Below are 15,365 nucleotides of genomic sequence, written 5' to 3' on the forward strand. Positions count from 1 at the left end.
CCTTTGTTGTGTGGTTGATGTCTTCTGGTGGCTGATCGTTGTGGAGCGGCTTGTCCTTCCTTTTTATTTCCTTTCCCTTCGTTGTACCCGGCTATCATCTTTCTATATGACCTCATGTTTTTGTTGCCGAGAGCGTGTTCTTTTTTTTACTTTTCTCTTGGTTGCCTGTGAATGCGTCGGAAAGGGGGAATATGAAAACAGCACCGGTTTTTTTGTTCCTTTGTCAAGACGCGTAGGGCGGGAAACGGAGGGCAGGAAACGAGGTAGAAGGAAGAAATGAATGGCGAAGCAGGGTGTACAACGCGGATGAAAGGCACGCAATGAGAGGTGCGATCAGCATTTCTGAAAGAAGCGCGCTCAACCACTTCACCTCTACTGTTATTTGGCTTCCCTGTTAATTTCGATTGCTTTTGGTTTTATCTGTTCAATTCAAGATTCCTGTTTCTTCCTTTGTTTGCTTTCCCTTTTCTTTTCTCAGCTGCGCGCGCCGCACGGCGTACGACAAACCATGCGTCTTTGAGCACTCTGTTGGCGAGTACAAATTCTTCTTGCTTTGGTGAGCGATGTCTTGTTGGTTCGAGTCGGCTCTTCTTGGGTCTTTCTGTCCTTCTCTTTCCCTGGTCCTTGGGTGTTTGGCGCACCTAATCAGGAGTCCGTTCTTCTTGCTCTCTTCTTCGTGTTTTTTTTTCTCTGTCTGTCACACTTGGTGGACGTGCTGCCGCTCCAGGCACGAATGGCGTGAACACTCCGCTCAGCGGGGAGTGTACTTCGTAGACGGAATGAAAACACAACACGAACGCAGGATGACATCGGCTCCACAGCATTCGACACTCTTCTCCAAGTCCGTTGGCTTCCTTGTGTGTGTGTGTGCGTGTGTCCTCAACGGCGTTCAATCTGATGCCAACAAACTTGCAAGCGTGAAGACGAGAAGAAGACGCATCGACGAAACAAGGGAGCTGCGTTATCGGTACCCAAAAAGAAGAAGAAAACGGCTGTGAGAAAACAACTCACAAATGTGGTGGTGAACGGTGATGTACGGCCGCTGCAAGACGTCGTAAGGTGCAACAGGACGTAGAAGTTAATGGGAAAAAACGTGCCAATGTGGTCGCATCTTTGAAAACGACTCAGTCGCCGTTCCCGTTGTGAGACACATTGCTAATATAATATGTGTGGCTGCTTGACTTCCATCAAGTGTGGCTTGCTGCTCCACCACCGTCTCGGTTGACTGTTGCCTCCCGAATGCAGTGCGACGAAGCCGCCTTCTTGGCGTTCACTCGATCCAAAGATGGCCCTCTGCTCAGCCTCGCATTTGGTGGCCGGAGAAATCTCTTCCCATTACCTTTTGTCCCTTCCCCCCCCCCTTCGTGTTCTCTTCTTCTGTAAACGCGCCTGCGTTTCTTGTTTGCGCTTCCTTGCGTGTGTGTGGTGCATGTCTCCGACACCAGCTAGTTTTCCCAGCGCGTCGCCAGCAGGATTTGTCGCCGGCGACGAGGTCGAGAAGCCTTTTTTAAGTATTTCTTTTTGTTTTTCTTTTGTATCATTTCCACCCGTTTCTCCGGTCCGTTTGGCTTCACCCCATAACAACGTGAACACAGAGTTCTTTGCCTTCCCCGCAGCCATGAGTTCCTCTGCTGTTCTCGATGTGGAGAAGAGGTGGTTTATGGTGGCGCTGCCGCTGCGCACCTGCAGTCTGCGCGACGTGGCCACCACCACCGTGACGAAGGAGCAGATGGACGCCTTCTACCAGGAGGCGCAGACCATCCTCGACGAGGAGGCGAAGGCGGCACAGATGGACCGCGGCCGGTGGTACAACGCGCAGTTCATTAGCCGCGGTACCACGTCCGATAAGATCGCCTCTGCCGCCGTGAAGCTCGCAGACACGGACTTCATGTTTTACCTTGATGGCTTCACGCTGCTCTTTGACACGGCGCGGACGGACACGCACCACTACGAAGCTGCGCTGAAGGCGCTGGCGGCGGTGTGGCCCAAGCTGCTGCCGCCACGCCCGCTGAAGCGCTTCGTGACGCAGTACTTTGCCACCCTCCCCACCGAGGAGACGGCGCGCAAGAAGACGCTCGTGTACTGGTACCTGGAGGACTACCTGAAGCGCACCTACTCCCAGTTTCTTTCGCTCAGCGAGTCGATGCTAAAGGACCACATCGTGCAGCGTCGTGATGCGTGGTTAGATGTGGTGGGCAAGCTGCTCTGCTCTGTGGCGGAGGGCCGCAGCACGGCGATGGCCATGATGATCGACAAACTCGGCGACCCCGTCTCCAGCGTCGCGCACAAGGCCTACCACCACCTGCTCAAGCTCCTCTCCGAGTCTTCGACCCACCAGGCGATGCTCTTTACTGAACTCGAGAAGATCATCTTCATGAAGCACTGCCCGCTGCGCACCATGCGTTACGCCGCCAACGTGATGAACCAGCTCGTGTTCAGCAAGGAAGAGCGGAAGCTGGCGGTGAAGTGCGTGCAGACCTACCTGAGCCTCTTCCGTCAGCTGGCCCTCACCGGCAACGTGGACTCCACCGTGACGACGGCCATCATCGTGGGTCTGCGCCGCGCCTTTCCGTACGCCGGCGTCGACCTCGCGCCCCTCGAGGAGCACCTCAACGCGCTCTTCATCTTGGGCAACACGGGCAGCTTCCAGCAGCGCGTCGCCACCCTCACTTTGCTGCAGCTGCTGGCCTTCAACAAGGGTACCGCTGAGGCCTTCCAGAACCGCTGGTACCGCACCCTCTACAGCCTTTTGCTGTTCTCGCCCAAGCAAATCCCGCAGTCCGCGCAGCTCACCAACTTCTTCACGCTTCTCCACAAGGCGATGCGCGCGGACAAGTCGAAGGAGCGCGTGACCGCTTTTGTGCACCGCCTGCTGCAACGCGCGATCTTCTTCAACGACGCGATGGTGTGCGCGGTGCTGCTGTTGGTGGGGGAGATGGCGCAGACACACCCGCACGTGCGCAACATGCTGAAGGCGCGTCCGAAGGGAACCGCCGTTGCCGCCGCCTCCTCTTCGCCCGCTGGTGCTACGACGGTCTCCTCGACGGCCTCGTCGACGGGCTACGACCCAAAGGCGCGTGAGCCGCTCTTCGCGAACGCCGCCGGTGAGTGCGTCTGGGCGCTGAACCTGCTTGCCCACCACTCCCACCCGTCGGTGGTGAAGCTGTCCGTGCTGCTCCTCTTTGGCGAGGACATCGTCTTCGACGTGCACCCGCTGGACGACATGACGCCGCTGAACTTCCTGAACATGTTTGTCGACGCTAAGGCGAACGCGAAGGCGGCTGAGGACGACGTGAAGGGCGGCAACACCGCCACGGGCATTGCCGTTTTCCACCGCGCGGTGCACAAGGCGAACCTGCCCAGCACGTCCGACCCGTACTTCATCAACGCCAGCGCGCAGGACGTCGACGTGGCGGCTCTCTTCCTACACCGCTACGCCGTGCAGCGCCAGCGCTTCCTGGACGGTCTGTCGCAGGTCCGCTCTACCTGGGGCGATACGAGTGGCGAGGCGGACGTGGCGCTGCGTGTGACGAACTTGGACGCCGCCCTCTTCGGTCCCTCCGGCGCGTTGGCCGATCCCGACCAAGAAGTCGGCGGCACGGCAGAGGGCAGCGCTGTGGCACCGAGGGATGGGAGGGCAGTCAAGACGAAAGCAAAGAGGGCCCCCATCGAGCGAGACGAGGACGTCCCGAGCGAGGAGGAGGACGGCGCCGAAGCGTTTGATGTGGCGGCGGACGACGCGGATCTGGACTGGGGTGCCGAGGACGAGGCCGCCTACAACGTGGAGCTCGAAGAGGACGACGAGGAGGGCATGGAGTCCGCAGACGAGGACGAGGACGACGTTTTGGGCGGTCGTGGCACGGCGGAGGCGGACGAGGGCGGCGACTTTGGCGAACTGATTGAGACGCAAAGGAAGGAGATGTCGAAGAAGCGCAAGCGTGAGATGGACTGGCTAGAGGGCCGGTCTGGTGTTGCGGGTGGTGGTGGTGGTGGTGGCCGTGGTCGTGGCTCCTACTCACAATCGTCTTCTCAGTTCCGCGGCGGCGGTCGCGGACGTGGTGGTCGCGGTGGTGGCCGCGGTGGTGCCTCTCCGTACGGCAGAGGCCGCGAGCGTGGTCGTGGTGGGTTTCAGCGCGGCGGCCGTGGTGCCTCACACCGAGGCCGCTACTGAAGCCCAGCCATGGTAGCGTGCTTTGTCGTCAACACATTGTGATTTTGCTGTGCATCTTGTGCCCCTTCTTGCGAACCACGCTCTCCACCTCGACTCTCCGCTCGCTCTTTGTGGCGTGTGAGCCAACTGTCCGCGGCGGCGCTACGGCACTCGTAATGCAGAGTTGCTCGGTCGCTCTTCTTTTCCTTTTCTGGTGATGGCCGTGCGCTTCTGCCCATTTCTTTTATCTTGCTGTGACGTTTAAGCGGCCCTGCCGGGGGCAGATTTTTACTTTCTTCTCCTCTTCTAAATCTATCACGCATAAATAATCAAACGAAGGGGGGCGGCGCTTTAAGTCAATTTTTCTTAAGAAGCAACTAAAAATGGAATAAAGATGCCGAAGCAACAAATATCAAAACACGCACGCACATACACACGGAATGCTTAACAGTGGTGGTTAAGCGCATACATGCTGGAGGGCTGTTTCTCACTGTGAGTCTGTGAGGGTCAAGCGAGTCTTCCTTTTTTTTTTCTTTCCTGCTGAATTGAGGGTGAGCACGACGCTGTGGCACCATGTCAACGGCGCTGGATGTAGTGATGTCTTTCAGCGGTGACGAGACCTGACTTTTCTCCTCTTACAGAAGGTAGGAAACACACACCTGTGAGTCGGCCACGTGATGCCTGCGGATCTGTGAGCTTTGCTTTCTCCCGTATAAGCAGTTGTGCACTTCATGTCTTGTCTCCTCTTCACGGTACATATGCTTTTTTTTTTTTGCAATGTTCTCCTTTCGGCTTTCCTCGCTCATTCCACCTCCTTTAGCAGTTTGTGACTCTGTAGGACGTCGCGGCCCCCACTCGGCAACGCCATCCACTCTTTTATTCTCCTTCCCCGAGAAAGCTGCCAAGCTATTACTGAATCTTCTACTTCTCCTCCCCGTAGTGCTCATTCATAAATGCCTCCGATGTCTGCAAATCCGGCGTCGAACGCCACCGCTGCGACGAAGCGCGCCGAGGCAGAGCAGCTGACTCGCCTCATGGCCCTCTACCGTGCCGTGTGCGTCCGCCACGACGAGCTCGGCATGGAGGTGGTGCTGAACGACATCTTGGCGTTCTTCACCAACACGCATCAGCACGAGCAAGCTGAAGCGTTTATCGCGACGTGCAACATCACCCTGCCGCACCGCGCAAACAACCAGGCTGCTCGTTACTTCTACTACGTCGGCCTCACCCGTGCTCTGCGTCTGGAGTACGTGGATGCGCACCAGTGCCTGCAGCAGGCACTGCGCAAGGCTCCTGAGCGTGCCTTTGGCTTCCGCATTGCTGCGACAAAGCTGTCGCTCGTCGTGCAGCTGCTGCTCGGCGAGATCCCCCCGCGCTCTGACTTTCTTGCAAAGGACATGCGCGAGAGCCTCGGGCCGTACCTGCAGCTCGCGTCGTGTGTGCGTTTCGGCCAGGTCGGCCGCTTCATGACCCTGCTGCGCGAGAACCAGGTCACCTTCGAGCACGACCGCACCCACTCGCTCATCCTGCGCGTGCGTCAGCATGTGATCAAGACCGGGCTGCGTCGCATCTGCCAAGCCTACAGCCGCATTAGCATCTCCGATGTGTGCTCGAAGCTGACCATGAGCAACGTGTCGGATGCCGAGTACATCCTCGCCAAGGCCATTCGCGATGGCGTGATCGACGCGGTGCTGGACAACGAAAAGGGCGAGCTCATTTCGAGCGACAGCATCGACGTCTACTCCACCTCGGAGCCGCTCTACGCGTTGCAGCGTCGAATTCAGTTCCTGAACGTCACGCACAACGACGCGAAGCGGGCGATGCGGTACGACGTGACGGACCCGGAGATTCTAGAGGAGCGCCGCAAGGAGGCGAAGGCCGAGCGCGACGAGCTCGAGCGCGCCATCCAAGACGAATCGACCGGCATGGACAACGTGAACTTCGAGGACGGTCTGTAAACAACAACAGCCAGAAGAAGAAAGTGGAAGAGCAACTGTAATCGGCGGCTTAACACGTGCCCTCTGAGCAGCGCTTTCCGGATTATGATGTGCATAAGAGGCTTTTTAGTATCTATTTTTCTTCTAGTGATGACGTACGCACGCTGCATTTTTCTCTCCCGCTCTGTTTTTTGTGCGATGCTTCGTCAAACGCAGCTTTCTCTCCCGTTCTTCGTTCTCTTTTCGGGCCCGCTGCACTTTTCGGGTCGCGTGCACTGCCTCGGGTGCTCTGCTCTCCGCCATCTTATTTTTTATTCATTTGAAAAGGAGCGCCGCGGATGTGAAGCGCAGAGATTTTGTGGTGTTGTTGTTGTTGAGGGAGTAGCAAAACGAGAAGGAGAGGGAGGCGCTAAGAAAGAAGAGCTGTTTACCGCAAAGGCGCCTCCCTGCTGCGGCGATGCGCTTTTATTGGTCAACTCGCACCGAAGAACGCTTTGCGTAACGAAGATTCCACGCCAGCGACGCCGCATCACTCCTTTTCTCCTTTTCTCCTTTTCCTCGCGGTTTTTTTTTTTGTGTGTTGTTGTATCGGTGTGCGTGCGTGTGTGCGTTCGTTGTGTGCGGCTGCGCATGTGTCATTTATTATTGACCCAGAAAACTGCAGAAGGAGAAGCATATTAAGGGTGATGCAAACGGAAACGGACACCCGTCATGCGACGACCGTGGACTCTTCCGTGCAGTCGAGAAAAAAAAAATGCTACAAACCGCCACCCCATTGTTCAAGTATGATAATGAAGACGAGGTAAATGGATGCGCTGGCATGCAAAGGAAGTGGAACGACTCACATAATACGTCCTTGAGTAGCCGTTTTATTTCCGCTGTGGATCTCAACTGGTTCTTCTGCTTTCTTTTTCCGTTGTTGTGCAAAATAGGACAGCTGCCCATTCAGTCGTGCCCGTTGCTTCTTCTGTGCTTACGACACTGCTGAGTTCTTCCTATTTCCCCACCTCTTCTGCGCCTTTTCGTTCTTGTTTTGTCCCGTCTCTTACCAACCCCCCTTGAGAACAGAGCGGAGGTGAGCAACGAGGATCTTCCTTTGTGTTTGCCCGCCGTCTGTGTGGATGTAGAATACAATTATAGCTTTTCAGCGTCGAACAACCCACAAACAGCCCGCACAGGGTTTTTTTCTTCGTCTTCTTTCTTCCCTCCCACCTGAGTAGAGAGCAGTCGCCTAGGACTTTCTCATTCTCAACTCACCACCCCACACACACGTAAGAGTTTTTTGTTGTTGTGGTTGTTGTGATACAAAGCGTTTCGCTCTCAGTGAAGTCTTTGTTCCTTCTATATTTCTATCAATCATGAGCTCACCGTCTTCGCCAAACTTGAGCCACGGCAGCGGTACGATGGGGAGCGCGAAGGAGCGCAGCTGCTCCACCAGTGCCGTCAACGTGCCCCCGAAGGCCCAGCGCGGAGGGCGGCGGTCATCGATTCTGCCGCTCTGCATGTCCCGCGACCAACATGCAGCCCTGCAAACGTCCTCGGCCTCGTCGCAGTCCGCCGGAAAGCATCGCAAGCAGCGCGGCAGTAGCGGACCGGCTGGCAAACCGCGTCAGCAGACCCCACTCGCCGGCAGCCCAACCAAGACGACTGCTGCCGCCAACAACGCCAACGGCTGGATGGCGCTGCTCGCACATCCAGAGACAAGTCAAGAAATTGCGCGCGCGTTGCAGATGTGTTCCTTGTACCCGACCCTCCGCGTCGCCGGCACGGCGTTTGAGAACTCGTTGAACGTGGCCCATCGAATGAACGCGGACACGTACGCCATGCTGTGTAGCTCACGCCGGGGAACGGACCTCAACAACGTCAGCTTTTCCGACTCCCACCGCGACGACGTGCCTCACTCACCGCGCATGAGCATCAGCGTACTCATGGAGACCTCCTCGATGCTGCGCGAGGCAGCCGACGACTGGCGCACCTCGCACGACGGCAGCGGCAGCGGCGGCGGTGGGGGTCGCAACAGTGTCCTCGCGTCCAACTCTGCTGCTGCCGACGCCGTGTCCCGCGCCATTGCGCTCAGTGGTGGCACGAAGATGGTCCAGATGGCCTGTGCGATGAAGCGGGCGGCGATGTGGGAGGTGCTTGTGGTGACGGCGCTGGCCCACCGCGTCATGGAGCTGAAGTTCCGCCGCGACCGGCTGCGCTGTGTCTTGGAGCGGCATCTGCTGCCAACGTTAATGCGGCGCAAGACGGCAACCGGGTCTGTCATTGTACAAAAGGACGACCGGATGGCGAGGCGCGGCAACAAAGACGTGAGCGACGATCCCGCTAACGCTGGAGCTTTGGCAGGCCTGGACAGCAGTGGAGCACCGCAGGGCACCTATTTGCGCGACCACGACCCCTTCTTCGCCTCCTTGAACAACTCGTCTCTCCTGCAGTCCTTTGCAGAGACGATGACGCGGCACCGTTTCCTGCCCGGCGAGGTCATCGCGCGTGCGGGTCAGCCAAGTCAAAAGGCGAAGTACTTTCTCATCTCCGGCAAGTGTGAGGTGACGAAGGGCCGCTCGGAAAGCTCGACAGATGCTGCCGAGCTAAGTGCAAGTGGCAGCGCAACAAACGCCGCCCCTAACACGCCGACCTATCGCGATGGCATGCACTCCACGAAGGCTCCTCGTTCGCGGCCGAGTGGGAGACCAGACAGCTCCGTGCTGCGGTACATGAAGGAGGTGATCATGCCAGGCTCCTCCTTCGGCGGCATCTTCGGCGGCGGCAGCAGCGCGGTCTTCGCCGAGACGTACCGCGCCCTCTCCTACTGCATCGTGTGGGAGCTGAGTGCGGAGGAGTTTGAGCAGGTCTTTCGCCCCTTTTCTGATCGCGGCATGGTGGACAAGTACAAGGAGTCCCTGCGCGCCCACAGCCTGGCGTGGCTGCAGCAGCACTACCACCCAAGCAAGGTGTTTAGTTCGATTCCGGTGTACCGCAAGCTGGCGAGCCGCAAGTCACGCTACCTCAACGACTTCACGCCGGCCGTGAAGGTTCGCGGCGAGCTGCTCTTCGCGCAGGACGACCTTCCTGGCGATGTGTACTGCTTGTTGGAGGGCACGGTGCTGCGACGGACAAAGGGAACGGCAACTGAGGACGGCGTAGCGCAGCGGATCGCCACCAACGCCTTCTCCGCTCTCCACAGCGTCGGTCGCTGTTTGCTGCTTGGGGAGGAGCCGCACCTTCTCCCGGGCGTGCAGCCGTACACGTGCACCGTGAGCAGCCGCGTCGCCCTCTTCTACAAGATCTCCGGCGAGAGCCTTGTCAGCGCGCTGCTGGACGACCCCGCCTTCTTCGCCCAGCTGCGCGAACGTCTCGTGAAGCAGCGACAGGCGAACATGGTGCTTCACCCAGACTGTCTCGCGTACGTCCCACTGCTGCAGCGCTTTCCGCCAGAGAAGCGGGCAGAGCTCGTGCAGTCTGCTTGCCCACGGGTGGTCGGCCGCTCTACCTCCCTGTGCGAGCCCGCCCAGCACCTGTCCGAATTGATGTTGGTGGTGTCGGGAGGCGTCTGTGATCCCCGTCACTACGGGCAGCGGCCGACGACGTCGCTGCCCGTGCCGGCCTCCGGCGAGACCGACGACGCAGGTGGGGTCGACGGTAGCCCTAACGGGAGTTCCACACGGCAGGTGAATGGATTATCGCACAACAAGAGCAGCAAGACCGATCGGCGTCGACGGGAGCCGGACGGGATGAGCCCGAATGGCGCTTCAGAACAGGATCTGTCGTACACGGCGGCGGCAGCGAAGCGGCACACCTTGATGGGCAACAACGGGGCGCGCTTCGCCGGGAAAAACGGAGTGAAAAGCTTGGACAGGGAGGACAGCGGCGACGAGGAGACGAACCCGCTCTCGCCGGACGCCGTCGGCTTTGATTGGAACTTCTCCATTGCGGACACCACGCTGTCCTCGACAATTGGGGGCCACACGGTGTCCAACACGTCCTTTAACTCCACCGGCACAGGCGGCGAGGCGGGCGGCCTTGCCAAGTCGCCTCGCGCGCACGCCGCCCCGCAGATGACGGCCGCGCAGCTGCACCAGAAGCTCTGCCAGACCGCCCCCATCGTGTGCCCGGATGAGTCCGAGGAGATCAACCCCCCGCTGCCGTCGCAGCCATCGCGCAGCTTCCTCTACGCTCTCGGCGGAAGCTGGGAGGCGCTGCTGCTGGAGAAGTGGCCGAACGGGTGGGAGACGACCTCGACCGTGGCGCTGTGGGCCATCCCGACGCACAAGCTGCGCCTCGTGTACAACAGCTGCGTCAAGGCAACACAGTCGTACATTCTGAACGGGCTGCGGCTTGCCCAGAAGGAGGACCAGCAGCTACCCAGCATCCCGCATACGAAGATGCCGCCCATGACGGTGTACACGCAGCGCGGAGAGGCGGTGGTGGCAGGGGCCGTCGAGACGAACAGCCAGTCAACGGGCAAGTCTTCCGTCCAGCGCCGGCATGCGAAACGGAAGCAGCCGGAGCAGCCACCACAACCACAGCAGCAGCAGCAGCAGAACCAGCAGCGCAGCCCCGCGGGATTGCTGACCTTCGCCATCCCGTCCGATGCCACCGCATCCTTTCTCAAGGCGGACGATGTGGTCATGAGCACCTCGGCGACAGGAGCGGAGGAGCAAGACCCCCTTGGCGGCTGGAAGCGGTCACAGCGCCCCGCAAAGGATAGCAGAGGTGAGAGTGGTGGTAGCAGCAACATCAATGCCGTGGTAACGCCACCGGGTGCGGGCGCAAAAGCCAGAGCAATGGCGGTGCCCGGTGCGGTGGCGAGAGACACGAACGCACGCAAGCCACAACTGCCTCCGCACGGTGCATTGCGCGATGCCGCAGCCACCACGCCGTCCGCCACCGCCTCCAAGTCGAAGTCCACCGCCGGCAGGAAAACGAACAGCGTACCGCGGAAGGAGGAGGAAGATGACTCCGCTCACGTTCGCGCAGCCGGGTACGGAAAGACGAGTGCGGGTGGCCACGCCGTGTCACGACGACGTGTAGCGCGCCAGGTGGCGGTGTCAGCCCCGTCAACGCCGATAAAGGTGACGATCGACCCGGCGGTGAAGGCGGCCTACGACGGCGTCCTCGACGCGACGAACCCGCTGATGCTGCGCATTGTGCGTGATCCGGTCGTGGCCCCGGCAGCGGGGAGCAGCAACATCAACAAACCCTCTGCGAAGCGTGCCGCCGCCCTTGCGGGGCGCAACCTCCCTCCCCTCCAAAGCGATCTGGTGGCTCCTTCTCCGGAGGCCGTCACCACCGTCAACACCACCGGCGCGTCGTCTGCCGCGTGGCCGGCCCACGCGCCGGTCCATGAGCGGTGGTTCCAGGCGGTGCCCTCCTACGAGCCGCTGCCGGGCACCGTGCGGGCGGCCGAGACGCTAGCTGCCCCGCCGGTCTTTGCACCAAACTCGACAGTCCTCGCGCTGACCGGCACTGGGTCGAGCAGCGCGCATGCGAAAATGTTGGAGAGCCACGTAGCCTACTACGCCGCCAGCGTCTCACCCGGCGTGGCGAGTACGAGGAAGCGCGGCGACGTGGCGGGGGATGTCCCCGGTGGGGTGAGCCCGCATCCGCTGCCGAAGCGGCGCGCCTACGCGGCGTGATCAGCAAAAAAAGAAGAAAAAGGAAAACACCATTCTGACATGAAGTGGAAAACAACAGAATTACATCTGCCGCACGCACGGACGCACCTTCGTCTGTGCGGCACCGACATTTCTCTTTTGCCCTTTTACGTGTTTTTTTTTGTTGGTGTCGGTCTTCCGCTCTGTACTGTTTCCATTTATTATTATTATTATTTGTATGCGTGCTTTTCATTGGTGCTCCTCAACACTGCGATGTATTTGAACCCTTGAGGTCTTACCGGCGGAGGTCAATTATGTTTTCCTCCCTTCCCCCCCCCCCTCTTGGCATGATGTATTGTTGTAGCTTCGTATGGTAACTCTCCCCCTTCCCCTTCCTCACTGTATGCTTTGGCGCTTCCTCGGTCATTTGAGTCGACGTCATCGGTTTGACAACTTCGTGGGCGCCCTTCACGAACAACACAGGAGACAGATTTATGTACAGTCTCATTCACTTTGATTCACAATCTCCCAACAGGAAATACAGGCAAGAAAAGGAACTGTTTAGCACCACGCTCACGTACCCGCCGCTCAAGGTGCTTTCCGTCACTTGTAAAAGGCTCTGAACGCCACGCAAGCGAGTGGCATTTGAAAGAGGGGAAAAGGATGATGAGCCGAGTGCTGCAACAGGTGCGTCTTAACGTAGCCATCCACTGCACAATACACGTGCTGTTCTTTACTAAAGACTGCAACACGATGCTTTTTTTTTCTTCTTCTTTCGTTTGCAAGATGCACAGCCGTGGCGTGTACCTGGAAGAAACCGGAATTAATGAACAGTGCTGACATTCAAATCACGCATTTTGGCATCTTCAACTCTTACTCTTTTTTTTTCTCTTTTTTTCTCTCTCCGTCGTTTTTGACGTTGGCTTCTGTTGCAGACAGCGTTCGGTCCGATAGAGTGCACATCCGTTTCTCTTCGACTGCATCTTCTCCTTCGTGAGGTGCTTCTTTGTCAACACACATAAATAATTTTGCGTTCGAATTAATTCGCTGCAGTTCCATCGTTTCATACACATTACGCGGTGCACTACAAGCAGCAGAATTGGGGTAGTTAGGCACAGGTGTCACAGCGTAGCCTTTCGCTCGAGTTGCCTCCTTGGTTTTCTTTTTCTCATTCACCCTTCGTTTCATTTTTGTTTCTTTGGTTTCTTCTCCACACGATGCCGGAGAGCAATTGGGCGGTGCGGGAAAACGGTGCTCGCATCGCCGACGTCTCCTCCGAGGCCGCCAACGGCGCCAACGCTGCGGCGAATCTTCTGAAGGCACACGAGGAGGCGCTTTGGCTGGCTGGGCCGGCGCCGCAGCACGTGACGCTCGCCCTCTCCGCCCAACACCCGCTGCTGCGGTACGCCGGCTGGCACGTGTGGCTCGACCTGCCCACCAACCCCAAAGTCGTCGAGATCGCATCTGGACCGTCTCTGGAGCAGCTGCGGCCCATTCTCGTCTGCGAGGCGCTGCCTGGTGCGGGGACACAGGTGTGGCAGCTGCCTCGCCCCATCCCAGCCGAGCACACGTTTGTGCGCTTTAAAATACTCGAGAGCTTCGGTCCCGGGCCAACCTACATGAACACCCTCGCACTCCTCGCGAACGACCCTGGCCCGAACTACAGCGCCAACGACGACGTACCGGCAGCGACCGCCGTCTCGCCGAGCGCAACAGTAGCGGCAGTCGGTCCGCAATACGCAAACCCCACGGCGGCCACGCCCTACGCGTCGCGCTTGCCCCTCTCGCTCTCTGGTGTCGGCACCCCGGGCGGAGCAGCGCGCAGCCCGCTGCCTCGCCACGCCACGTCCCTTGCCGCTCCACGAACGCCGCCGGCTGGCATCAACATGAGCGTTACCTCAGGCGGCAACGGTGGCGGCGGCCACTCCGATGACGGAGGTCCGTCCGACGTCGGCGTGTTTGTGAGCACCAACAGAAGGTCCGCGGCGACCTCGAATGCAGAGGAACCGCTGTCGCCCGCTGATGCGACCAACCGCGATGGCAGCTCACGAACCCGCTCGCCGCGAATGCGCAGCAACAGCCGCATGCGTCAGCTCCTGCGCGAGCTCGACAACGACATCAAGCAGCTGAAACCAATAAAGAGCGTTTCGCCTGGAAAGAACATGCTCATGTACCTCCCTCAAGACGCATCCGGCCTCGAGGCAGACAGCTTCGACGAAAACATCACACCCGATCGCAGCGGCCACCGCCGTGGCAGCAACTCGGATGGCAGCGGCTCCCAAAGGAACACCTCCGGCGATGGCAAGCACCGTCACGGTCGTCACACGGGTCACAGTGGTAGAGGAAGAGAGGGAGACGACGACGGCGGCAGCAGCGGCAAAGGGGCACGTCATCCGCACCGCGGCAGCTCTGCCACATCGGCCACCGGTGGCAACTTCCACGCAGACCCCCAACTACAGCGGGGCATGCATCCGGCCCAGATGGGCATTGCACTTTATCCGCCGTCGGCCGAAGTCGCCGGGCCACCACCGCTGCCGCCGTTAAATGCCACGTACGACGCGCGCCTCAACGCTCTAGAGCAGGCGGTCGCTGCCCTTAACGAGGCCGTCCAGCACCAACGCGACGACCTGACGATGATCAAACGGCTGCTGCTTCAGCAAGCTGTCGAGGGCCGCAAGGAGGCGGAGCAGCGCTTTGAGGAAAAGCAGCGCTACGAACGCCTGTTCAGTGTGTCAACCAATGCCACGGGAATTCCTTCGAACTCTGCGCTGCCAGCCGCTTCTCCAGCCTCGGGCTTCATGGCCGATCAGCGACTGACGCACCGCAGCATCACGGTCGACTTCCCCGAGGATACGTTGCGGGTGTTCGTGAACTCCGTACTCGATCACCGCCTCCGCAAGTACACCAAGAAGCTGGAAGCAAAGCTCCTTCAGCGGCTGGATACGCAGCTGCACGATGTTATCAAGGTGCTGTCGGCCACCGTGGACGGTCAGCTGGCAAACGTGACGAACGTCGCCGCTGCTACCGCCACCGCCGCCGCGACATCGGCCGCAGGTGCGTCCATGTCTACGCCGCGGTCGATGTACGCGGAGCAGGAGAGCACGCCGAGCCATCGAGGACGCACCTTCTCACCCGTGTCGCAGTCGTCGCGGGGGCTGCACACCTCCCGGGATGAATTTGGACACGACAACGTGGACTCCACGCCGCGTCGCGGCGGTGCTGCCTCTTCTGCGTCGTCGAAGGGGGGCGCCTCGCACACGCCGCGCTCGCAAACGGAGACCGGTGTAAGTGCGTTTCATCCTCGTGCGTGGAGTAGCAAGAGATAGCGACGATGCATCACCTGCTTCGCGCCAGAGCAGCGGAGAGGTAGAAAGAGCAAGGAGTTGTCTGCACCGACTTCTGAGAATCGTCATCCGGGGGCAGCACGAGCAACGCGTTGGAGAGCGCGCGCGCGAAACAAGTAGAGGATCACAAAGAATGTTGCTTTTTTTTTTCAGTCCCGAATTCTTCTGTACTACTACCATTGCTATTATTACATGTTCTTCTTTTTTCATAGTCCAATGCTTGTCTATCCATCACGTATCAATATCCTTCGTGGTGTATTCGAAACACTTCTGTTTTTCTCGTTGTTGCTGTCCTCTCTACAGCAAACTCTGTCTGTGACTCCCCTCCCCCCCCCGCCCG

General features: G+C 59.1%; 4 protein-coding genes across 7 annotated transcripts; all 4 read left to right on the forward strand.

The window, feature by feature from the left end:
* Positions 1-1,443: 1,443 nt before the first annotated feature.
* ABB37_04370 (hypothetical protein) lies at positions 1,444-4,171 on the forward strand (the record flags this gene model as incomplete). The annotated part of the gene is made up of 1 exon (XM_015802022.1): positions 1,444-4,171. Exon 1 carries the CDS (start codon positions 1,619-1,621, stop codon positions 4,169-4,171), a length of 2,553 nt encoding a protein of 850 aa, XP_015659423.1. The 5' UTR covers positions 1,444-1,618.
* A 797-nt stretch (positions 4,172-4,968) lies between these two features.
* ABB37_04371 (putative proteasome regulatory non-ATP-ase subunit 3) lies at positions 4,969-6,108 on the forward strand (the record flags this gene model as incomplete). 3 transcript variants are annotated; one of them, XM_015802023.1, is made up of 1 exon in its annotated part: positions 4,969-6,108. In XM_015802023.1, the coding sequence occupies exon 1, from the start codon at positions 5,104-5,106 to the stop codon at positions 6,106-6,108; it is 1,005 nt and encodes a 334-aa protein (XP_015659424.1). In that variant the 5' UTR covers positions 4,969-5,103. The 3 variants fall into 3 exon arrangements, with proteins under 3 accessions (XP_015659424.1, XP_015659425.1, XP_015659426.1); XM_015802024.1 differs by having other exon boundaries at positions 4,972-6,108; XM_015802025.1 differs by having other exon boundaries at positions 4,987-6,108.
* A 1,040-nt stretch (positions 6,109-7,148) lies between these two features.
* On the forward strand, positions 7,149-11,723 carry ABB37_04372 (hypothetical protein; the record flags this gene model as incomplete). Of its 2 annotated transcripts, none has more annotated exons than XM_015802026.1 (1): positions 7,149-11,723. In XM_015802026.1, the coding sequence occupies exon 1, from the start codon at positions 7,446-7,448 to the stop codon at positions 11,721-11,723; it is 4,278 nt and encodes a 1,425-aa protein (XP_015659427.1). In that variant the 5' UTR covers positions 7,149-7,445. The 2 variants fall into 2 exon arrangements, with proteins under 2 accessions (XP_015659427.1, XP_015659428.1); XM_015802027.1 differs by having other exon boundaries at positions 7,154-11,723.
* An 891-nt stretch (positions 11,724-12,614) lies between these two features.
* ABB37_04373 (hypothetical protein) lies at positions 12,615-15,007 on the forward strand (the record flags this gene model as incomplete). The annotated part of the gene is made up of 1 exon (XM_015802028.1): positions 12,615-15,007. Exon 1 carries the CDS (start codon positions 12,899-12,901, stop codon positions 15,005-15,007), a length of 2,109 nt encoding a protein of 702 aa, XP_015659429.1. The 5' UTR covers positions 12,615-12,898.
* Positions 15,008-15,365: the final 358 nt, after the last annotated feature.

This window comes from Leptomonas pyrrhocoris (assembly GCF_001293395.1).
Source record: "Leptomonas pyrrhocoris isolate H10 chromosome Unknown, whole genome shotgun sequence".
Taxonomy (NCBI): domain Eukaryota; phylum Euglenozoa; class Kinetoplastea; order Trypanosomatida; family Trypanosomatidae; genus Leptomonas; species Leptomonas pyrrhocoris.